Source organism: Megalops cyprinoides, chromosome 15, assembly GCF_013368585.1.
Source record: "Megalops cyprinoides isolate fMegCyp1 chromosome 15, fMegCyp1.pri, whole genome shotgun sequence".
NCBI lineage: Eukaryota > Metazoa > Chordata > Actinopteri > Elopiformes > Megalopidae > Megalops > Megalops cyprinoides.
The window spans coordinates 2,280,813-2,305,224 of NC_050597.1; the positions used below are offsets into that span (position 1 = coordinate 2,280,813).

Here is a 24,412-nt window from a genome sequence, read left to right on the forward strand (position 1 = left end):
GTAATGAAACCGTGCTCTTTCCTATTACTGTACGGATTTACTGTAGCTGGCTGGCCTCTCTGAAGTCCTGTATTTTTCCATCAAGTAGCGCACCGAATCACGTGATCTGTCAAAAAAAAACGCAGACATTTATGCACCCTTCCCTGCGGTCATTACATGCAGTAGTTTGCTTGTCATTGAACGCAACCACTGCAAAATATGACTTCCTAAAAGTGTTCATTAGCGCAATTCCTGCTGTTTGTTCGGCTCGCGAAACGTGCTTCCCCCCGCTGTGTCCGTCTTCCACCTCGTGCCATGCGCCCATCATACCCTGCTACTATGCAACCACTCCCCTCCGTGGCGAGTGGAAAATTACCAGGTTACAAGCGCCACGGACACACGAGAAAGCCGTGCGATCACAAGCTACTCTGTTTTCATACAAGCAATTTTACAATATGGCCACGCACGCGTTATATTCTCTTGAATTTTATTCAAGAAAGTAACCTAACTGGTTATATGAGTTTCTTACAAATTGTATCCCTAAAATTGCATCGCAAAAAAATACGTCTCAAAACGTCAATCATGATTTTTTGAGCCAATGGCGTTACATGGCAACTTGCAGATTCATTGTAACTAACAGGCGCACTTGGGTAAGAATGAAACTGACAGCGCGCCTTGCCACTCAGAGCAGCGGCAGCACGCGCTATGCCGCCTGTGCCCGCCCACCATTTCTCACCCAAGGGCGGAGCAGTCGCGTGGGCGCCTGCGAGAATTGAAATTGATTGACAGCAGGTCCGCCCTGTAAGACACCATCGAGGAAGTCCTGTACTAAAATCGGGCCAATCGGAGCGCACGGTGGGCGTGACGCGGGTCCAAACTTTCCGCGGCGCCATCGGCTGAAAACTAAACCGAGATGGAATCTCCCAGTCTGAACCGGTTTCAACCGGTTATGGGTTTGTTGCTTGAGAGGAGAAGAAGCGCAAGGCATACAGTCTCTCACACCGCCCCGCTGCATAAAATATTTCAGTAAAGAAACCAAATTGTAAATCCAAGGATTATTTTATTTTTCTAAAATGAATCGGATTATCAAATTAAATAGCGTGCCGTGATTATTATTGGGGAACCCATTCAGTGGTCCTTATCAGCCAGCTATCAGTAGTCATTCTGAGAGAATATTGTAGCTACCTAGCTAATGTTACAGACCATTCTTAGCGAAGTTAGTTAGCATTAGCTTCCATCAACGGTACTGAATCCAGTCTTGATAGCCAGCAATATCAAACTGGCGAAAGCCTGATTTCTTTGAGTCAAGGGCCTGGATATTTTTGGCAGGTAATTTGTGGGCTGTATACCAATCATAGAGCATTTTGATTGGCTTCACAATTGCAGAATTGTTGAAAGAACAAATAATTAACTATACTCTCATTTACTGTTGGACTTAAAAATCCAAAAGGAGGGGGAACAGTGATTTAACGTAGGTAAGTAAACTGTTCGTAGGTAAGGCTTTTTGAGGAATACGGGCTAGGTCGAGTGTTGTGTGACATGGGAACTCGTGTTAAACGAAGGCCTGAATCGCAATTGAATGAAGTCGTGCCTCCCACTAGTTTTGGTGTCCGTGGCGTGAGCGGACGTGGTTAGCTTGCTAGGCTAACTAATGGACTTCCATGAAGGGGTAGTCACGGTGCAGAGGCTAGCTAGGCGAACTAATGCACTGCGCTAGACACGTTGCGGTTGCTAGCTAGGCAAACTAATGGTATGCGATTAAAACAGCCTGGTAGACAGTGCAGTTGCTTGTTAGGCTAACTAATGAATTGTGATTTAACTGCTTGGTAGACACTGTGCAGTTGCTTGCTAGGCTAACTAATGCACTGCGATGAACTGCTCGGTATACATTATCAAGATAAGGTTCATTGCAGCCCATGGGTATGGTTAAATTCCAGCAGAAATGAATTACAATAAAACAACAGCGGTCAGGAGAGTAATTGTTAGGCTAGCTGGCTAAAGCACTGAAATCACGCGTCCTGCCCTATAAGTTAATGCTGGTCGGCTAACATTACCGAGCTGACTGCTAGCTTGTAGAAGGTGGGAGGGGTTCGCTTGTGGGGCTGCTGAGATGTATCCTGGACATTGTCATGCTAGCTTGCTTTAGCCAGCCACATTTTATGTATGACCTGTTGTTTAATTCAGTGATGCTTAGCTACGTGCGTGTGCGGAGAAAACCCAACGCTGTGCAGCTAGCTAATGGAGAGCATTGTTTTTCCAGCTTAACTAAGCGAAAAGAACATCTTTAGCGTGTTAGCAAGCTTTTAGCTAAGCCTTTAAAGCTAGCTGGCAAACTAGCTACGTCAATTGTCCTATATTCACACAGGAAGAATGTACGATGACCTGGGAGATACCACGTTTCTGAATGTCAAGGACAAATTGTTGGGCATTAAAGCGTGGATATTGGACAATGCTTACTCAATCGCAGCAGTAACTACTGGCGTAGCTAGTCTATGCCGTGTATATGTTGTCGACTAGCTAACGCATAACGTTAGCTTGCCCGATTCCTTGGTATATTTTAGTTTGATTGACAAAATGGGTTGCATTGTAGCTAGTCAACGTTAGCCAGATGAATTAATTTGAAGAGAAGCTGTGTGTCTCTGCAGAACTTGGGTCTCCCCCTGTCAGGGCTAGCCGTGTTAGCTGGGTCTGTCTGCAGTTAGCTAGCTGTGTCAGGCGAGTCCAGAGAGCTGCATGCGAATCAGGGCGACGCTCCGTGTTTGCCAGGTAGCTGGGAGCTAAAGCGTGTTTTTTCCACAGCATCTAGTTTACTAGTTGACTGTATTCGTTAATTGTGGCGACTGTTTGCTTAACTAAAGCACCCGTGTGTTTTGTGGGTCTTGCTCGCTCAGTTATTGTGGTTGTCTGGAAAAGGGCGGGTAAATTCAGAAGCTATCAACAGGTTATCTTTAGTTAACAGGGAATCGTAATTTTCGGGAGCAAGTTAGCGCTTGAGTAGGTAGGGCTTTTCACTCCACGCTGGCTACCTTCCATATGATCATATGGAAAACTGTTTTATAGTAAACGTTGTGAAATGAAAAGTGTAGCCAGTGTAACCTGACAACATAACGCCTTAATCCTTGGATGAACGAGTCCTAAGCACCGTTTTATTTTACTACAGATTGTCAGGTACTTTTGTAATTTAAGACTAATATGCTTTGAAGAAACAGTGAGAGCCGTGGTAACGTCCGCACCATCGGCGCGCTTTCCGCATAATTTGTTAATGAGGAAAGTGTTGATTGCGGAGCCCCGCCTGTCAGCTGCAGATGTAAACAGTGTGACGTAGTGCGCGCTTCTCTATAAGCGGACGCGCAGACCACGTGTCCTGCCTGTTTATGTAATTCCCCCTTAATGAAGTTAAGTTTCAGCGTAGTGTAAACCACGTGAACACATTATTTATGTGTTTCTCGTCATCCGTAAAGTGGATTTGTTTACAGTCTAGAGTGCATTCATGGCTTCACGCATTTCACATGCTTAAGTGTGATAAACTGTAATGAGCTGCCTTTTCCGTTGCTTCTTGCTGAGTCCGGGCTTTGCATGCGCCCCTGTATTTGTCTACTAATTGTCAAGAGTAGATTCGATTAGAGCTCCGATCACTGATGAAAATAACAAATAGGATGCAGCTTACCCAGCCCAAGCCTTTATAAGGCTTGTTGTGAGATGCACTGCAGGGAGGGGGGGGGGGGGGGGGTCAGCTGTTTGGAATTGTGTGCCCAAATCGCTGTTCGATTCACATGACTTTGCCTGTTGGATGTTTTTCTTCCCCTCACTGCCACCCCCTCCTACCCTTGCAGATCTCTATGCCAGCAATTATGACAATGTTAGCAGACCATGCAGCTCGGCAGCTGCTGGACTTCAGCCAGAAACTGGATATTAACCTGCTGGACAATGTGGTGAATTGTTTGTACCACGGTGAAGGACCACAGGTAATAATGGAAGCTGGTTAACCTTTTCACGTGCTTTCCTTAATATGCCTGAGAGCATTACGGCTGGTGTGGACCTCAGACTGCCATTGGCAGTTTGTCTTAGAATAAGTGATGCTTAGGTATGCTCTATAGTGTCTTGCTAGTTTTAAGATCAGACTTAGGACAAATAAGACAAATGAAAGCACAAGGGGTTATTTGAATGCATGGACAGTGATTGCCTATTCCTAAAGGGGTTGTTTGAATACATAAACAATGGCTGCTTATTGATAAATGGGTTGTTTGAATGTGTAAACAATGGTTGCTTGTGTAGGTATATGAAATATGGTATTTTATTGTAAAAAGTATACAAAGTGGATGAATGTAATGGTTAATGGTTGTGGCAGCATCATCACACTTGTGCGCAAATTTTGTCAGTACAAGGAATGATGTAAATAAATGTCACATTTATGCCGTTATTTCATTTGTGCGCATTTTCTCTGTAGCAAAGAATGGCACAGGAAGTTCTGACCCATTTGAAAGAGCATCCAGATGCCTGGACGAGAGTGGACACCATACTGGAGTTTTCACAGAACATGAACACCAAAGTAAGCCACGCCCGATGGGTGGACTGCTGATGGGATCTTGTACTTTGAGGAAGTCCTGTAAAACTATCTGGCATGATAGAAACCAAACCAATGCAGTTACATCATTTGGATATGTCTGCTGAGCCCTGTTGCTCTCCCTTTGTCACAAATACTCCTTGCCTTTTTTGTTGATTTGTTTTGGTGGTTGTTCCTCTGGTGGTGTTCATTTGTAGCGGTAACACTGAGTTACTCTCTGTTACCGTGTTCAGAACCCCTTCTAAAAACCCTTCTCTCTCAACTGAACTCTCTCAGTTCAAGTCTACATGTGACACTCTGAGGTCACCCAGTACTAAACTTTACTTGTTCATCATTCATGTAGAACATCATATGCTTTACAAGGATATCTTTCAAATATCTGTTCATATCAGGAAACAGTTTGGGCACCGCTTTTCCAAATTGTGCTATTGCAATGTATTTTTAATAATCTGACACAATATGTCAGTTCTGTTTAATGGGTGACATGAATGTACCTTGAGCTCACAGTGTTATACTCATGCATATGTATTTGATTTGTAATGGATGATGGGATGTAATCTTCTGTTTCAAAGACTTCCTCAAAGTAATGGTAAATCAGTTTGCCTTTTTTTGCTTGCCTGTAAAATTGCTCTTAACGCTGACAGTCAGTACTAATGTTTGAGTTGATTTGTCAACAGTATTTAAATACTCAAATTTGTAACTTGCCAAAAGTGAGATCATTAGAGGAACAGAAAGAAAACAGAAAAGGTAAACACTTCTTAAATTTATCTAAATTACTCGTTCGTTTATTTCTATATATTAAGACGGTGCATAGTTTAAGCACTTGAACGTTTGGCTTTTTAATTGATTTTTTTCTTTTATAAACTTTTTTAATTCAAGCTGTTAATATTTGATATTAATCATAATGTTCCATTATGTTGATTGCTTGTAATAGGAAGAAAAGGGGTGTGTCTTCCTGTGCACCTTGACACAGCTAGGCTTTGACGGCAGGCCTCCACAAGGTCTACCCTTTTGATTCCCTTTGACTGACTTCTGTTCATCAATTTCTATTGCATTTGTTTCATTGGGAGAGGGAGGGTTCAGACTGTAGGCAGTAGGCTGTCATGATCGAGAGAGAGAGAGGTGTGCGGCAGGTATTTCTCCTGTAGGGATCATGAGTGTCTGTGTGTCTCTATTCCCGTTTTTTTCCCTTCTCTGACTTAAATCTCTTCTCCGTTCCAAAAAAAAACCTTGCAATAGTAGCAGTGGTGGTGAGAATGTTGCAAAGTTTTGTTCTGTATTAGTTTGGTTTTATTTTATTTTTTTTAAGTGGTGTGGAAGTTAAAGGTGCACTTTTAAAGGTGAAGGTTTTCAAGGTTTAAACAAGGTAAAGGAATTAAAGTTGACATTGATTCAAGTAAGTAGCGTATAGGCAGTGTATCTGCTGAGTTCACCTTTAATGACTCACGTGTCCGCATTGCAAAGGATGCCTCCTGCTGTGACGTATTAACACCTCGCAGTGCACGACCTCCTGATTTTCTCCCACTTATGTTCTCCCTCCTCACCCTCAAATCAATGATCCCTACAGTTGAAATACTGTTGATCCTATTAATATTAATAACAATGTCAATAATAGTTAATAAACATTTGACATTTTTTAAATAGCATTTTTATTTAATTTGATATAATAGCACAAAATAAAAGATTGAATTAAACATAGGGATTGAAGCTTTCAAAGTAAACCTGTGGTTTGTCTTGCTGTTCCTTAAGAGGCACACCAGTTCAAGGTGAAAACAGGAATTTCTCATTGATTTGGTTTACAGTGTTGGCTGTTACCTCGGGTGTTGAGCACCCGTATTGCGCGTGTGTGGGTGTGTGAGTGCGTGCGCGCACACTGTGTGTTGACCCGACAACAATATCAGTAAGACTAGAAGCTGTGTCCTTCAGAGGGGTCCAGTTTTTTCAGTCTTAACCAGACGCAAGAGAGGCCAACAGCTTTTATTTTGAAATGTGCAGTGTTTCTGAGGCTGTCAGATTTGAAGCAGCCAACAACAAGAACACGGACCTTTCCCCTTTTTTTCTGCTCTGTCTTTCACTTTCTGGTGTGATACTGGGAAAAACAGCACGACTTCTACACGGTTTCATCCAAATCTCAGCACTTTGCAGAGAAAAAAAAGCCAAAAATCTCCATAGTGAAATGTGCATGAACTGATGCAATGTGCTTGTACAAAATTCCACACATATTTGCAAATTTTATATTTCAGGCAGGCACAATTAAGAGCAAAATGTTGTGTTTTTTGTCTTTATTTAAATCTACAGCAGTGTTAATACATGTTCTCAGCTGTTCTGAAATGCATCCCTGGACCTAATGAAGCTTCTCCTCATGCGTTACAGTACTATGCACTGCAGATACTGGAAACGGTTATAAAAACAAGATGGAAGATTCTTCCCAGAAATCAGTGTGAAGGTAAGAGCGGCTCGCCTCCGCCTCGGTGCTGGCACCAGACCTGAACTCAAGGGCAGGGTCAGATTCTCTTTGAATGCTTAACATTTTTCTTCGATCATTACTCCAAGCCCAAGACGAGCAGTGCTTTTCCCTTCTCTCATATTAATGCTAAATGACACCACCTTAAACTGAAAGATTTCAAGGGATTGAAATGCATTTATTTATGTAGGCTATAAAGGTTTGGGCTACCTCAGCTGGACATGAGATGGTTTGGTTGTGATGTCACATTAGCGTCTTCCAACCGGTTTGCTGCTGTTGCTGTTGCTCCGCCTTCCTTGTGAAGCCTGCTGGTTAGTTTTCTGCCCGGTTGGTCGTGTTGGTGCTTCACATGGCTCAGTGCTGGACAGGTCTAGGGTTAAAGAATAATGGAAAACATACCACTGCATCTAGCAGTGGTAGTGTGGTGTCCCAGGGAAAACCCATCAAAATCAGCCTCATTCCTCCACACAGCCGATTTATCACTCTAGATAAACAAGCTGAAATGGAAAAGTCATCTCAGTCTGCGTGGCTCCTTAGATTATTGTCAGATTTCCTGAATCTGTATACAGTTCAGGTAGATATGCAGGTGTTCGCATCACATTGTAATGTACAGGATCTGTAGAATGAATTTAAAACTTCTGTTCGTTGGAGGAAATCAGCTGGATCTTAATATGTGGAGTACTGTGCCTGCTGGTCATAGCACATTATTGTAATCCTCTCTGTATTGGTTTTCATAAGCAAGCTACAATACAGGTCAGATAGGTAACTAGCTTTTTTAATCCGATACATCAGGATAGTGATGGTTATCATTTATTATTGTCAGAAATTTAAGGTAATTTTCTGTGTATCGTTAACTTCGAACAGAAAGTGGCTAAACTTGAAGGTAACCCTGAGGTTAAGTTGGAAGTTGACTTTTCCCCGTGTGGTCATGCTAACCTCAAAGAGTGTGTGTTAGATTTCACACCAGCGCACAGCTTTACTTTACTGATCACGGTTGTTCCTGGGTAAAAGCGTGTCTCCTTACTGTAGTTGGCCCTGCATGTCCCTACATAAAAAGAAGCCGTAGAAACGAATGGGCTCTAAACTTTATTCATAGGTGGTGACCTCTGGATGCATAAAACATGGCCACACAATACAAGACTCTTAGAGGCATGGTGCCGCTGCCGTTTCACAGAGAGGTGAATGGGATTCTGTACAGACAGGGGCTGGACCACTGGCACTGAGGGTAGGGGTACGTGAGCTGCATGTAGTCGGAGCACTAGGCATAAGGGTTATGGATTCAAGTCCCAGATGGGACAATACAGTGGAAGCCTTAGGCAAACTACCAGTTCCAGCCAGGCTCCAGCTGTGTTAATGGGTTAAAACAGATTTGAAATGGTTAGCATTGTAAATTTCCCTGGATAAAGTCATTACCGCTCGGTTGGATGTTCTCTAGGAGAACACATTAATTGTATACTCGTTAAATAGTTCAGCTCAATAATCATTGCTTTCAGTCATGCTAAACGTGTTCCTAGCCTTCGCACAGGGTCAGTGGAGAACATAATGAGTCATAATTCTGCATTTTCCTCTTTCAAGGTCACTGCTTAACCTTTACTGGCCATAAACAGAAAAAATTAACTCTGAATTTAAACTGTGTTGATGGGTGATTTGATATGAAAAACCTGTCCTTTTTTAATTTAAACATTTTAAGTAATTTTTCTTGTAATGCTTAAAATGGCAGATATTTCAAACAGTGCTCAGAGGGAAAGTGCTGATGACAGGAATCAGCTGCTCTTGGTGTTAGAGGGGTGGATTCCACAGCGTCTGCTGAGTAGCAGAAACGAAGGCTGTTAATGACTTTTCTGAGGTATTCAGCGACTCGTCTGTCTCACTGATAACACCCAGTGATTGAGGAGTAATAAAATTAATTGTGGGATTCACAGGTTAAAATGGCGTTCATGTAATGTTGCTGAAATTTTCAACACTGACGTCGTAGCCCTGTTGAGGCTATTAGCCAGTACTGGGCATTATATGCATATCTTTGAAGTGATGCATCTCTGTTAGTCTGTAGGTCTGGCCCTGGATGTTTAGTTTACATCCAGTGAATTTTTTCATGTAATGTGGCAGCTGTGCATCATGCCATTGGGCAGCTTTTGTAGTTATCAGTATTAGAGGACTTTAATTGGATTGAACCTGTACTTGGATGTGGGTGAGATCCAGCACTCAAGCTGCATTCTGGACATGCTAAAGGAAGTCCGAGCTCATAGAAGAGCCACTTCCAAACTACGAATGATATTCCTGCTCAGGCCTTAGGGTAGCTTTAATGGTGGTTTATGTGTCGCAATAGGCGTTTAACTGGTGGTCTGAATACTTTGGGCACCCATGAATACTATTTGGTTTATCCTGTTATTACGAAGTTTCGGTCGTGACATGTTGTAGTGACTTAAACAATATTGAAATAAAAACAACTTTGGTTAAAAAAGCGTTTGAAAAGGTTATGAGTAATTTTCCATTAATAATTAGCTGGTCTTAGAGATACAGTTTATGACGATGTAGTTAGCTGTGATTAAGTGACATTTATAGGAACTGGCTTATTCCCCCTAAATGGTGAGCTTGTAATTAAATCCTTAAAAACACAGAACTCACAGCAGTGATGGAATTTACCAGGACTGGAACATGCTTATTAACGTGGCACTGAAAACGTCTCTGACTGTTCAGTGTGCCAGCCAGGAATAACCTGAATTCAAATATTTGGAAACTGTTCAAGGCTTGGCTCCTGTTAAAACATGAAATGGTAAGTTTGCACTGTTAAAGGTTTCATAGATTCAAATATGATTAGACTTCAGTCACAGCTTGTTAAGTTTTAAATTTTTTTCCTTGATTAGATTGTCCCACTGTTAGATGGCCGTTAGTCCCTTAGTTACTGCAGAAAGAGATGGTACCTGCCTCACAAGCCTCAGAGCTAGATTTATTTATGATCAATATAAAAATGATCCATGGCTAATAATTTAATAGCGTAGCTGTGTAATGTATTGGCCCTTAATTACACTGAGAGAATTGTAAACATGGTGAGTTGTAAGGGCTGCCAAGTGACAGCTCTTAACACTCTCACTGGAGGAGAAACGGGCGTGCTGTCTGCACCCCTGCTTACAGCACAGTCCAACATATACTGGCTCTGTGGAATCAGAGTAAGAGTCATTTAGAAAATGGATAGGTTTTTTCACTGGGGTTTGCAGCCACTTACCCGCATCCTTTTTAGCTCTTCACCTGAGCACTCTACTGAGCATTATTTCATGGCCATTTCCAGGTTAGAGAATTTGGAATACAGAAATGCCTACAGCTGTTCTGCTGCCCGTGTGTCCTGGTTTCTTACGCAGCTGGTTTTGTTTTCTGTCCGGTGAAGGGTGGGAAAGCAGCATCTAGTCTCGTCCTAAGCTCATGTGCTGCAGATATTCCTCAGACTGAAATATGGGTGTTTGAATCCTGACCTTTGTCTGGCAGCTATTAGATGTTTATGCTGCCTGAAGTGACTATTAAAACTTAACTGTGTCCTGACATTCAGAAAGCCGGCTTGGACGGGAGTCTGGAGCTCAGGCTGAAGAGGGTAAAGTAGGGCTCCATTAAATGTGAATGCTGGCAGAATTTTCCAGCCAAATTGTTGTTGCTTTGTCCCAAGATGTATCTTCCCAGAATTTAGAATTTAATTATTTATAGTCATAAGGTAAGTCTCTATTTCTAGTAAGACCTGAGCCTCTGTTGTATCTGGAATGTTCAAACAAATTATGAACAAATGGCTGAATTGCATGAATTCTAGAGTTAGAATTTAGTACTAAAACGTAGCATTTTCATAAAAGGGTTTTTTGTTCGTTTCTGCTTGGTGGCACTGTATTTCACACTGAGGTTTTTGTCGTTGTGGATGGCTGGCCCTGTTCTTGCCAGGCCGAGACTCCTGCAGTGTTTTTTCTTTGTCAGCTCTCCCACACCACAGTCTTCACTGTGTCTGTACCACAGCCGTTTGACAAATGATTTGACGAATGCTTTGTGGTGAATGGTTTTGATAAACAGCCACTTCCTTTTTTTATTGATTTTTATCTCATTTTAGCTGTTGTTCTCTCCCCTCGTGGGACCACATCAGCTCATCTGATGCTTTACTAACGTCTCCTCAAGGCGTAACTCCCACTGGCAGCACTGAACAAACTGACTGGTCAAAAGTGTGGACAGATTTGTTGATTTATGATCCCATGATTGAGGAGATGGGTGGCAATATGGCAATTCACTGTCCTGATGGCTCTCTGCAAAGCAACAAGAATAAGTGTCTGTACAAATATGGCAGCAGCTGCTGAACCTGTTTCTCAGTGGTTTGAGGATTGAATTTGATGTCTTACACATAAACAGATAATATTTGAGATTTTGTTTGACTTAAGCCCATTTGGCTTTTGAAAAGGAAAGTTTAAAAAAAATGTATATTAAGAAAAACTGTTAAGATTGCCTGTACTCCCACCTTGTAACTTTAAGGCTGGGGACTTTGGTGTTTCATATAACGGTACAAATTTAATCACAGCTTCTCTAATATTTCCTTTTCTCTCTTTCAAATTTATTTCCACAAAGTATTTTTCTCATTGACCTAAGACTTCCCACTTCTGACCGTAGATGCCTGAGTTTTGTTCAAGTGGCAAACCAATGCAGGGCACCTGGCAAGTATGTTATTTCTCACTGCGTCAGCGACACACCTGGCAGCCAGGTCTGTGCATATGCTACACATAATGCTGTTCCTGTCTCTCACTCTCAGTGTCAGTATGACCGCAGCTATAGCCCTGCCTGTCTCCGAGCAGAGTGCAGTACAGTTCACAGGACCATTTGTTCATGATGTGGAACACATTTCAGCTGCTGATCATGCACAGGAAGCTGCTCTGTCTCTCTCTCTATTTCTGTTCACACAAGCAGCACTTCCATTCAAAGACTAAGTCTTTGACTAAGTAATGAAAATGACTTTTTTTTTTCCAAAATTTCATTTTCCTTGTTTGGATGACTCCCTGTCCTGTTTGAAATGATTGGCTTTTGCACATGAAAGCAAGTGCTAATTATTTCCCGGTTTTGAAAAATAAACCTTGTTGTTGTTTTTTTTTTTATCCCCTAGGAATAAAAAAGTATGTTGTCGGTCTTATAATCAAGACTTCGTCAGATGCATCAAATGTAGAGGTAAGAAATTCTGCTGTTGTAACTCCTTGGTCCCTTGTTAGATTAAATTTGTCAAGATGGCAAAAAATGAATTGAAGTTTGATTGGTCTCAGATATATACTTTAAATCTATAAATTGTAGATATTCTATATTTTGCCTGTTTTGGTATGTTTCAGAAGGAGAAGGTGTACATTGGAAAGCTCAACATGATCCTGGTCCAGGTAGGTCATTGTTTTATTCCTGCATGAGGTCTCTGCTCCCCTCAGGAGTATCAGTGCCTCGGGACAAAAAAAGTAAATCTCAGTCTGATATCCGCAGGCATTGATGCACACCTGACTTGCTCAATAGTAGATTTTTGAGGTCTGGAAGAAGTGTAGGTAGGCATTAGCAGAATTGAATGGTCTCCTTTCAGAAATGCAGACAACTCGCTTTTGCAGACAACAGATTTGAAAAACATGTTTCACGGTCATTTGTGTCAGATATGTTGTGGTTATTGCTTAGCAGCTAAAATGAGTTATATAAACATTAAAACATTTTAAACCGCCAAGCGATTCATTTGGGAGGCACTGTTGTCTGCATGGAGAACCATAGGAGGAGAAGGTGTCACAGGTCATCTCTGTGGTGTGCTCAGATCCTGAAGCAGGAGTGGCCCAAGCACTGGCCGACCTTCATCAGTGACATCGTGGGCGCGAGCCGCACCAGCGAGAGCCTGTGTCAGAACAACATGGTCATCCTGAAGCTGCTGAGCGAGGAGGTCTTCGACTTCTCCAGCGGACAGATGACCCAGGTCAAGGCCAAGCACCTGAAAGACAGGTGGGTGCGACTCTGCCTCTTTGTGTCCAAAAAAGGTCTGAGGAACAGTGCAGCTCCCAAATGACTCGGGGTGCAGAAATGACTGAGCCATTACATGTTGGGGAAATCTCAGCCAGCAGGTCTATTTAGCTCATTACGTATCCTGCCAACAGACTACTCTGTGGGTGAGGAATGGTCTGTAGTTTGTGTCTTTTTCCACTGAAGTTGTGCTGGTGGTGATAGTTATGTAAATCGAGGTAACAGAACAGCAGAATAACTTCTTTCTTTCTCTCCCCTAGCATGTGCAATGAATTCTCACAGATATTCCAGCTCTGTCAGTTCGTCATGGTGAGTACAGCCTTAATTGACATATTATTTTTCTACAGTGTAAGCAGAGGTTTCTAAAACTTTCCTGATCGTATTTAGCAAAGCAAATGGTTTGATTTTTTCTTTCTCTCTCTCTCTCTCTCTCTCTCTCTCTCTTTTCCTTTCCAGGAAAACTCCCAGAATGCCCCCCTGGTTCATGCCACGCTGGAGACGCTGTTGCGGTTTCTGAACTGGATTCCTCTGGGATACATATTCGAAACCAAACTCATTAGCACGCTTGTGTACAAGGTACTCTGTTTACTCTGAGCGGCTTGGACCTGGTGTGCCCTGAGCCTTTTTTTTTTTTTTGGGAAAAGCAGGGGGTGGGAATATGTTTTTCTTTATTTAATGCTTTATGTAGTTGTTATGGACCATGCATTAACCAAAAAGGAATCCATTCTGAACTAAAGTCCTGTAACCCGACCCGACCCCAACAGGACCTGAAGAAACCTGTCTGGTTCGGGCTGGTTTCTGGGCTGTAATTGCGTTCTAGCATTCAGGTTTGGGTCGGGTCGGGTCAGATTCAGCACTTCTGGATTTTGGTGCAGGTTTTGTCTGCACTGCTGTGTAATATCTGGGCTAAAATCTCATTTGGATGACTGACATATGTACATGTTTTTAAGGCTACCACACATATCAGGCTTGAATGGAGGATTAATTTATTTACTTACTTATTTAGACAGGTAAAGCTTATTTTCTCCAATGTGCCTTCCATTTCCCTGAAAAGGACTGTTCATTTTGTTGAACTGTTCAGCTGAATTTTCCCATTTTATTTTGTTTACATGCACAGACTTTATTCACTATACTGTACAGATGGACTGAATTGTTCAGCTGCTGAATGTCACTGTGGGATTTATTTTTGTTTTGTATGGAGCTTTATTCACCAAGTTCACTGCATTTTATCTTAAAGGAAAGGTTTTGCCAAGATAATTTCGATATGTATAAGCTGCTGAACGTGATTGTGATATGATTTTGTTGTTACCAGCAGCCTTTTGGGTAGGTAGAGATGATTATGACAATGACACGCGTCATACTATACTCTTGTGGAATTGCTGTCCTTTCCACATAAGTGCCCTCCCTTCCCAGCTCGGTTGGTTGGGGTAACACACAAAGTGATTATGTTCTGGCTGGGTTCAGCTGTGGCGCTCAAGACTCGTTTCAGACCCATGCAGACTGAACAAGCTAAACGACTGTGTGAAAAGCGTGTCATTAAGTTAATTCATACCAGTTACGCAACCAAGTGTTTCACAACAAAACAACTACAAGCCCTTTTCAAAGTCTCTACGTTCATCCCCTTGGCAACAAGGCCTCATACAGCAGGTGTGGACGCTGCGCATTTACACTTCCCAAACATTGTGCCAAAGATGGTGTTATGCTTCATGATATAGCATTCAGTGGGAAAGCTGCTTTTTCACTCTGACCCTCCCACAAAGGCGTGCTTGCATTGGTTTGCTTGCAAGTGCGTAAGAACTGGAGGAAAAGTAGAACGAATGGTGATATTTCCAATACTTCCTGCACCGGCAGGTAGTCGGTCAGCGTTCATACATTTCGAAGGAGAAAGGCGGGAACGGAATGCACTCGTTTGGCATGGGGGGGTGAGCGGAATGCGCTCGTTTGGCATGGGGGGGGTGCACTCTCGATGGAGGTGAATGGGTTTCTTGGAGCTGTGTTTACTTTGTGACTGCAGAGGAATTGCTAAGTGGCCGTATGTCTGTCTGCAGTTTCTAAACGTCCCGATGTTCCGCAACGTGACCCTGAAGTGCCTGACGGAGATCGCGGGCGTGAGCGTGAGCCAGTACGAGGAGCAGTTTGTCACTCTCTTCACCCTGACCATGATGCAGCTGAAACAGGTAGACCCGCCAGTGGGCCCGAGAGGCACTGCTCATCAGTAACAGCTGTAGTTACATACGTCAGCGTTCAAGAGTCTCAGATTTGTGCATAAATAACACATAATAGACACTTAAACATGCAGCTTGTTAATGTGGGTGAGTTTAGATTGGTCGGCAGAGGTGTCGGTTACTTGGAAGGCTGAAGTTCCATAATGCTGTGCTTGTCCCCTCATTGTATAGATGCTTCCCTTGAACACCAACATCCGCCTGGCGTACTCCAACGGCAAAGACGACGAGCAGAACTTCATCCAGAACCTGAGCCTGTTCCTGTGCACCTTCCTGAAGGAGCACGGGCAGCTGATCGAGAAGAGGCTGAACCTGAGGGAGACGCTGATGGAGGTGAGGCCGTCTGTCGCTGGAGAGGTGGCCTCCCGTTTGGGCTGTGGTGCCCTGGCTAATCCCCCTCGTCTTCCCCTCAGGCCCTGCATTACATGCTGCTGGTGTCGGAGGTGGAGGAGACGGAGATCTTTAAGATCTGCCTGGAGTACTGGAACCACCTGGCAGCTGAGCTGTACAGGGAGAGCCCCTTCTCCACCTCCACCTCCCCTCTGCTCTCCGGCAGCCAGCACTTCGACGTCCCCCCCCGACGACAGCTCTACCTGCCCGTGCTGTCCAAGGTGAGTGCTGTATGCTGTATGCGCGTGTGCTGCGTCTGTATGCGTGTGTGTGTGTGTGCGCGCTTATGCAAAAGTAACATTACTAAGTTGCATAAGTAGAATGTGCTGACGATCACACTTTCACTTTCCCCAAACCGGATAGGTCCGTCTGCTGATGGTTAGCCGAATGGCGAAACCAGAGGAAGTGCTTGTGGTGGAGAACGACCAGGGAGAAGTGGTCAGAGAGTTCATGAAAGACACGGACTCAATCAACCTGTACAAGAACATGCGAGAGACGCTGGGTGAGTGGGGTGACAGCCAGCGGGTGGACGTCACAATCTCACAACCGGACTCTGCTAATGCGCCGCTCTCTAAAAACACTGACATCTCTCTCCCTCCCTCTCTGTCTCTCTCTCTCTGTCTCTCTCTCTCTCTCTCTCTCTCCCTGTCTCTCTCTGCCTCCCTCCCTCTCTCTGCCTCCCTACCTCCCTCCATCTCTCTCCCTCTCTCTCTCTCTCTCTCTCTCTCTCTCTCTCCCTGTCTCTCTCTGCCTCCCTCCCTCTCTCTGCCTCCCTACCTCCCTCCATCTCTCTCCCTCTCTCTCTCTCTCTCTCTCTCTCTCTCTCTCTCTCTCTCTCTCTCTCTCTCTCTCTCTGTCTCTCTCTCTCTCTCTGTCTCTCTGCCTCCCTCCCTCTCTCTCCCTCCCTACCTCCCTCCCTCTGCCTCCCTCCCTCTCTGCCTGCAGTGTACCTCACGCACTTGGACTACGCCGACACGGAGCGCATCATGACGGAGAAGCTGCATAACCAGGTGAACGGCACCGAGTGGTCCTGGAAGAACCTGAACACACTGTGCTGGGCCATCGGCTCCATCAGCGGGGCCATGCACGAGGAGGACGAGAAGAGGTTCCTCGTCACCGTCATCAAGGTGCGTGCGTGCGTGACAGCAGGCTGGATGCCATCACAGTGAGTGCTGTGACTGCTGCTTCTCACCGCTACACCTGTGGCAGCGGGGTGGCACAGAAGTAAAGAGCTGTAACCGAAAGGTTGCCGGTTCGATTCCCCGCTGGAGCACTGCTGTTGTACTCTTGGGCAAGGTACTTAACCCACATTTGTCTCAGTGAATATACAGCTGTGTAAATGGATGAGACTGTAGCCTGTGGAAGTCGCCCTGGGTAAGAGCATCTGCTAAGTGACAGTAACGCAGTGTGAGTCTGGGGAAGGAGGCGTCTGTGCTGCAGGGTAGCTGAGTGTGTCTGTCGTCGGTTCAGGACTTGCTGGGACTGTGTGAGCAGAAGAGGGGGAAGGATAACAAAGCAATCATCGCCTCCAACATCATGTACATCGTGGGCCAGTACCCTCGCTTCCTGCGGGCCCACTGGAAGTTCCTCAAAACCGTGGTCAACAAGCTGTTTGAGTTCATGCACGGTGAGTGAGGGAGCTGCAGCTCGGCGCACTGGCCTGCCTGAGAGCACCGCGCCGACCCGGCCCGGTCCCGGCTGCACCCCCACAGAGCCGCACACAGGGGGAAGGGCCGCTCCGGCTGTGTGCTTACGGCTGGCTGACAGGAGCCGGCGTTACTGCTGTAGCATCTGTTTCACAGGGCACACACTTCAGGTCACCATATATCATACAGGCAGCTTATGGAGTAAAAAGCCTCTCGCTGGCAGTATGTCCATACGTCACAAAGACTGCTCCCAAGTCTCTGTGAAAAAGACCTCAAAGTTTGCACAAGGTGTCGGTTAATCCTCGAGCGCTGTCTTTACCTGTGGCAAATTTCAGTTTTAAAGGCTTTAAAGAATGTCATTTTTTAAAGAACGTCATAATTCCAGTCCGTGTGACCAGTTGGCCCTTTCTACTTGATGCATTCAGAATGAGCATAGGATCCTCAAAGGGAAATGCTTTACGGTTGTTGGCTTGGAAGCATGTAGGAAAGCATGGAACCCAGGCTGTGTCCATGATTCTCTTATTAATTCATATGAAATCCATTCTGCATAAACTGTTTGCAGCAGGGTGAGAACAATGCATGAATTGATATTTTGACTTTTCAAGGGCTAATGCAGTTAGGCTGAGCTATAGTTCGGCCTCCTTGGCATGCAGCTCCCTGGCTCAGGGTAGCTTAAGTATAGCCGAGCAGCTGAAATGAAGCATGAGCAGTTTCTATTATAGTGTGATTGTTCATCAACCTAAAAATACACATTCGCTCTGTGAAGGTACATTCTGACAGAGATTTCAGTTTGAATTGGAAATGTCAGGGTGACTGGAACCCTCATAACTACAGCAAAGCTTTCCTGCGATTTGCATTCTTTAGAATGAGGGTAAAGTATGAGCATGTTTGTGAGTGAGGATGTGTGTGTGTGCCCCCCCGGTGGCGTTTCGCAGAGACCCACGACGGTGTGCAGGACATGGCGTGTGACACCTTCATCAAGATCGCGCAGAAGTGCAGGAGACACTTCGTCCAGGTGCAGGTGGGCGAGGTCATGCCCTTCATCGACGAAATCCTCAACAACATCAACACCATCATCTGCGACCTACAGCCCCAGCAGGTGAGCCGCCCTCTGCGCCGCGATTCGCCGAGAGCCTACGGCTGCTCCTCCAATCACGCTGCGGCTATGCACATGTGAGCTCTGACAGAAGAGGGTTTTTCTAATCCCCTGTCTGTCTGTCTGTCTGTTTGTCTTTGTGTGTGTGTATGTGTGCGTCTGTGTCTCTCTCTCTCTCTCTGTGTGTGTGTGTGTGTGTGTGTGTGTGTGTGTGTGTGTGTGTGTGTGTGTACACGCAGGTCCACACGTTCTACGAGGCTGTGGGCTACATGATCGGGGCGCAGACGGACCAGGCTGTCCAGGAGCACCTGATTGAGAAATACATGCTGCTGCCCAACCAGGTGTGGGACAGCATCATCCAGCAGGCCACCAAGGTGAGTCTTTATATTATCATTTCATAATCTTTATTATTTACTTCTCTTATTTATCACATCCACCTTCTACTTTGTATTTTTTGACAGGTCTCATTGTTTTGTGCGCAGAAGTTTACTTGAGTGCAGTGTGATTATAGTGTGTTGAATTGCTGTAGGTTATCATTTGTAGATGAGAGCATCTTTGTGCCATTGCTCCATACGGTGCACCGGATTGGTGGATGTGGAGGGAAGTGTGTTGGCTTCCTGTTTAGTGGCTCGTTTCCCTTCTCTGGTGGCGCTTCCCATTTGGGAGCATGTTCCTGTGTGTAATCATTAAGGCTTTCTGAAAGTTTACTTAGTGTCTGTGTGTTTAGAGTCGTCAGGTTGGCATGATGGTGTGGATATCAAGGCTGAGCTACAGTACAGTCATGCTTTCTTGAGCTTTAATCCTTTGTAAACTTTTGTGAATTTTACCCACTTAGCTGCTCCTTGCAATTTTGAAAATGTTTGTCCGGGTTTTTTGTTTGATAAGTGCATCCAGCGTTGTCCCAGAGCGTAACTGTGGCCACCTTTAACCCTTTCAGAACGTGGACATCCTGAAAGACCCAGAGACTGTGAAGCAGTTGGGCAGCATCCTGAAGACCAACGTGAGGGCCTGCAAGGCCGTGGGCCACCCCTTCGTCATCCAGCTCGGACGCATCTACCTGGACATGCTCAACGTCTACAAGTGCCTCAGTGAGAACATCTCCGCAGCCATCCAGACCAACGGTGAGCGCTGTGTGCACGCGCGCGTGTGTGTGTGTGAGAGAGTGCGTTACCTCGAGTCTGTGTGACTGCGTGTCCATGTGTGTGAATCTGCATATCCGTGTGCGTGTGTGTGTGTGTGTGTGCGTGTGAGTCTGCATGTTCGTGTGTCTGTCTGCGTGTCCACACATCTGTTCATCATATTCACGTGTGTGTCTGCGCTGTGGTGTCAGGGAGGGGCAGGCATTGCCTAGTTTCACGTATCGTCTAGGGAATCGAGTGTATAGATATTCTGAGTTGATCTATAAATAGCCGAACAGAATGAAACTGAAGGAAGGAGTTGGGAAGGAGACAGTTGCCCGCGGTAAGCGTGAGCAATGAGTGAGTTTGCATGTGACTGCACTGTGTCAGCCTGATTCATGCTGAAGTGGAGTGCTTCTCTCTTCCTCTGCAGGAGAGATGGTCACCAAGCAGCCTTTGATTAGAAGCATGCGCACAGTTAAAAGGGAAACGCTGAAACTGATTTCAGGCTGGGTCAGTCGCTCAAATGATCCACAAATGGTAAGCCTCTCAGTTTTGTCAAAGGTACCTCCATTTGGATGTCAGAATCAAAGTGTAACATTTTAAGAAAATGCTAATTTTATGCTGCCTGACAAAAACGTGAAGCTTTTAATCACCAGCGTTAAGATGCCTTACATTCAAATTCCTAGTTTGTTTCAGTAGTGGCAGTGAAATGCATTTTAAAATGATGCTGTGATAAAACATTCAAAAGTAGAATTCAGTAGTTTAATCAATTCAAATGTTGAATTATGCGTCATCATGTGATGTTGTTTTAATAAGCCGCGGTTAGGCTGCGCTGTGTTTTGAGCTGTGTGCTGATGCGTGGGAGCTGTGTTCGCAGGTGGGGGAGAACTTCGTGCCGCCGCTGCTGGACGCCGTGCTCATCGATTACCAGAGAAACGTCCCCGCTGCCCGGGAGCCCGAGGTCCTCAGCACCATGGCAACCATCGTCAACAAGCTGGGCGGCCACATCACCGGGGAGATCCCCCAGATATTCGACGCCGTCTTTGAATGTACCCTGAACATGATCAACAAAGTGAGTAGGATTCATTCGTTTCAAGTCGGACTGAATCATAGCTCGTTCTGGTTGTGCCGTAAGCATAAGATACGACACTCATCTTCCCCTGATAATGCGTCTGCTGCATTAGTGCGCATGAGAGTAGAAACGGTGTCAACCCTGATGTTTGATCATGTGCTTTTCCCCCCGCAGGACTTTGAGGAGTACCCAGAGCATCGAACACACTTCTTCTACCTGCTGCAAGCGGTCAACTCGCACTGTTTCCCAGCCTTCCTGGCCATTCCCCCAGCCCAATTCAAACTGGTGCTGGACTCCATCATCTGGGCCTTCAAGCATACCATGAGAAACGTGGCAGACACCGGTACGCTGCCGCTAACTCACGTAGCTGCTCATTCCGCTCTTCCTGTATGCAGACACGGGGGTGATTTACGCATCATTAACATCGTACTGCCAAAATGAAGTTGCTGTTCCTTCTCTTGAACAAATGAACATCTCTGAATGATGTTTCTGTATTTATGGACTGTGTGATGTTTGTATGCCCAGGTCTTCAGATCCTCTACACCCTCCTCCAAAACGTGGCCCAGGAAGAGGCTGCCGCTCAGAGCTTCTATCAGACGTACTTCTGCGACATCTTGCAACATATCTTCTCCGTCGTCACGGACACATCTCACACCGCAGGTGAGAGGGCGTGTGTTTTACCGGGTCTGTTTTTCTCCGGGGACTGTAACGGGCCGAGGCTGTGTGTGTGTGCTCACACACGACGTGGTGTTGCGCAGGTTTGACGATGCACGCTTCCATCCTGGCCTACATGTTCAACCTGGTGGAGGAAGGCAAAATCAACGCCGCGCTCAACCCAACAAACCCCGTCAACAACCAGGTGTTCATTCAGGAGTACGTGGCCAACCTGCTCAAGACCGCCTTCCCGCACTTGCAAGAGTAAGTGGCTCCGAGTGCGAGCCCCGCCGTCGCGTCCGTGCCAAGCTCACCTCGCTTTACTTCCATTTCAGAATAATTGAGTATGAAATTTCTCTGGCCTCGTTCACTCGTTGAGATTTTTTCATGCTGAGTGGCCGTGCAGTAATGAATACACTCTGTGCCCACATGGACCAGGCCACCGTGGAGCTGAGCTCTGTGCTGGAACTCTCTGTCTCCCGAACTCCCAGCTTTCCTTTGTTTTTCACCTTTGTGAGTTCAGCGAGGACGGATGTCTCTCTCTGTGTTGACGTGTTTTATGTGTTTGTCCTTACAGTGCCCAGGTGAAAGTGTTTGTAACAGGATTGTTCAGCTTAAATCAAGATATTCCTGCCTTCAAAGAGCACCTGCGGGACTTCCTGGTGCAGATTAAGGTGACCCGTCCCTCCCAGCCCACGGCCTCAGAGACACACTAATGCACATAGAGCTTTAAAAACCGTATCAGCAGCGCAGTAAAGCTCAGCAGAGTTGTGTTATTGGCTCATTCATGTTTATCCCATACCTGCTGCAGTTGGAATTCTTATACTCAGTAATGTTAATTATGAGTATTAAGTTACTGAGTAACAGAATTGAATAAGTGGAGTAAAAAGGACTGTTTTCCTTGCTCGTCTGCTTGACAAAGCCGCACTTGAGCGTGTTTATGGACTTCAGGGTTTCAGTGCAAAATGAACGTTAGGCTGATGTACAGATCAGTGCATGTGAAAGCAATGGATTTTAGCCAGTGTGTATGTGGAGCAGGGGGATCTGTGTGTCCGTGTGGATATTTGTGTGTGTGTGTGTGTGTGTGTGTGTGTGTGTGTGTGTGTGAGTGTGAGAGAGAGAGAGAGAGTGTGTGTGTGTGTGTGTGTTAAAATGTGTGTGTGCGCATTAGCGTGCGTGCAGCGGGGCAGCATGGGGGCTTGTGTGCGTTAGCGCGTGCGTGTATTTGCGTTTGGGGGTTTGTCGGGGAGCTGACAGCTTGCTGGCGGGGGCCGGGTGGAACCTGAGCGGCTGAGACGGTGTTCGTTTCCTCTCGCAGGAGTTTGCTGGCGAGGACACCACCGACCTGTTCCTGGAGGAGAGGGAGGCGTCCCTGCGCCAGGCCCAGGAGGAGAAACACAAGCTGCAGATGTCCGTTCCAGGGATCCTCAACCCACACGAGATTCCAGAGGACATGTGTGACTGAACTCACACGCCGTGTACAGCTCAAACTAAGAGAAATAAAATTTCAAAAACAGCCAGGTGTGGTGGTAGCCCTTCTGCGGCCGGCCGGTAAGCCTGCCCGCAGGAGAGCCCGCTGCCTGGGCGTCTGTCGACCAAAACAATGCCAATATGTAAATGATAATGTCACCCAGTGGCCCTTTTTACATGGTATGCGTTTTATATGGATCCTTTTGTGTAATATCTTTCCATTGTTAATTCAAGCTTACGTTTGGTCATCTTTATTTACAGCTGCATGAGGTTGTCAGAATTAAGTCATTTAAACTTTTTTTCCCCCTCCTCTCCCCCTCTTACCCATTTATTTGTTTATATATGAGATATATAAAGGCAAGAGAGCGGTTTTTGTGTGAAAGGTGAAGCGTGTGAAAGGTCATCTGCAGAAAGGCTTGTGGAACTGTGGTGTTGCAGACAGGAAGTGGGTCCCTGGAGTCGCGGGGACGTGGGTGGCGGGGGCGTGGCCGGGCGGAGGCGGGGTTTGACAGGGTGTGGCACCCCCGGCCCCGCCCCCCGTCACACAGCATGAGAATGTGCACTTAGTGGATTACCAATGAAGGTGTGAAAGATGCTGCTTGAGTGCCGGTGGTGCCGCCGTTCTGCTGGTCTCACGGTCGTGCTGGACGTTGTGTCGCTTGGTGGGAACAGCCGCATATCATCCCAAAACGTAGAGCATCGTCACCACGGGAACACACAGTCGGGTTTCTCTTTCCGTGAGCGTGCGTGTGCTGTCGCTTGGCCGACATCAGGTTTTTGTTTTCCTCAATGAGGATTGTTGCTCATTTGTGAGCCTTCATTTAAATCGAAGTCTAAAAAAAAGTGGTTAAAATATTTATGGGTTAATGTAGGCTGCATCTTTATAACAACTCATGTTAATTTGAATGGCTTTTGAGATTGAATTGTACTAATTTACATTGTTTACCATGCTGTAGTGCTTCAAGAACACTACTTAGAGCAAAATAAAACTTGGTTTACATTTAATTTTGTATTTTTGCATTTTCATTTTTATCTTGAAATTCTATCCAAATAAACAAGAGGCTTTTATCCAGAGAATACGTAATTGCCAACAGTCTAATTAGAAGAATGTATAAACCCAAATACTGATCTTTAATGGCAAATTATCCCTTCTCTAAGTGTTACATTTGTTGTGGAACTTTTTTGAAACTGATTAAAGTTGAAAGAATTTTATAATTCTGTCTCTGAATTAATTTTTTCTTTCCAAGTTGTTTGGAGAGCTGACTTAAAGTGAAGAGATTTCCATTTAAAAATGGAAAACCTCACATTTAACCAGCCAATCAGGCGGAGGGGCAGAGGCTTGTAAGACTTCAATGCTTCATTTTCCCAGGAGAGAGAGGGTGGCATGTGCTGCAGTTTCAAATCCCACACACTGGCATCCTGGAGCAAAGTATAATCAGCTGCATGATAGGGCAGCTAAGCTACACAAGTTTCCCTGTATAAGATAAATTTGGTTTCCAGAATTTGATGACTTTTTGATGACCTTTTGTCAATAATACCATTTATAGTGTTACATGTAGAAAGTTATGGAAGCGTACATTAGAGTGTGTGATTGTTAACTGCATGGCAATAGCGCAGCCCCTGAAAGAGACCCCCCTTCAGCAGGACAGCATCTCCGATGGTGCTGAAAGCGCCTGTAAGATCTGAATCTGTGCAGGTGTGCTGTCTCTGCCCGCTGGAGTCCCCACAGACCCGACTCAAGAAAAA

General features: G+C 45.3%; 1 protein-coding gene across 2 annotated transcripts; it reads left to right on the forward strand.

Annotated features, from left to right (window-relative positions):
* Positions 1-925: 925 nt before the first annotated feature.
* Positions 926-23,575, forward strand: LOC118789783 (exportin-1). Of its 2 annotated transcripts, XM_036546389.1 has the most exons (26): positions 926-1,308; positions 1,430-1,454; positions 3,813-3,944; positions 4,427-4,528; positions 6,917-6,989; positions 12,124-12,185; positions 12,341-12,385; positions 12,796-12,977; positions 13,256-13,304; positions 13,452-13,571; positions 15,044-15,172; positions 15,392-15,550; positions 15,631-15,828; positions 15,971-16,109; positions 16,553-16,734; positions 17,078-17,234; positions 18,189-18,352; positions 18,589-18,723; positions 19,287-19,470; positions 19,901-20,007; positions 20,348-20,542; positions 20,717-20,885; positions 21,068-21,202; positions 21,301-21,460; positions 21,774-21,870; positions 22,515-23,575. In XM_036546389.1, exons 3-26 carry the CDS (start codon positions 3,819-3,821, stop codon positions 22,659-22,661), a joined length of 3,216 nt encoding a protein of 1,071 aa, XP_036402282.1. In that variant the 5' UTR covers positions 926-1,308; positions 1,430-1,454; positions 3,813-3,818; the 3' UTR covers positions 22,662-23,575. The 2 variants fall into 2 exon arrangements, with proteins under 2 accessions (XP_036402282.1, XP_036402283.1); XM_036546390.1 differs by lacking the exon at positions 1,430-1,454.
* The last annotated feature ends 837 nt before the right edge of the window (positions 23,576-24,412 follow it).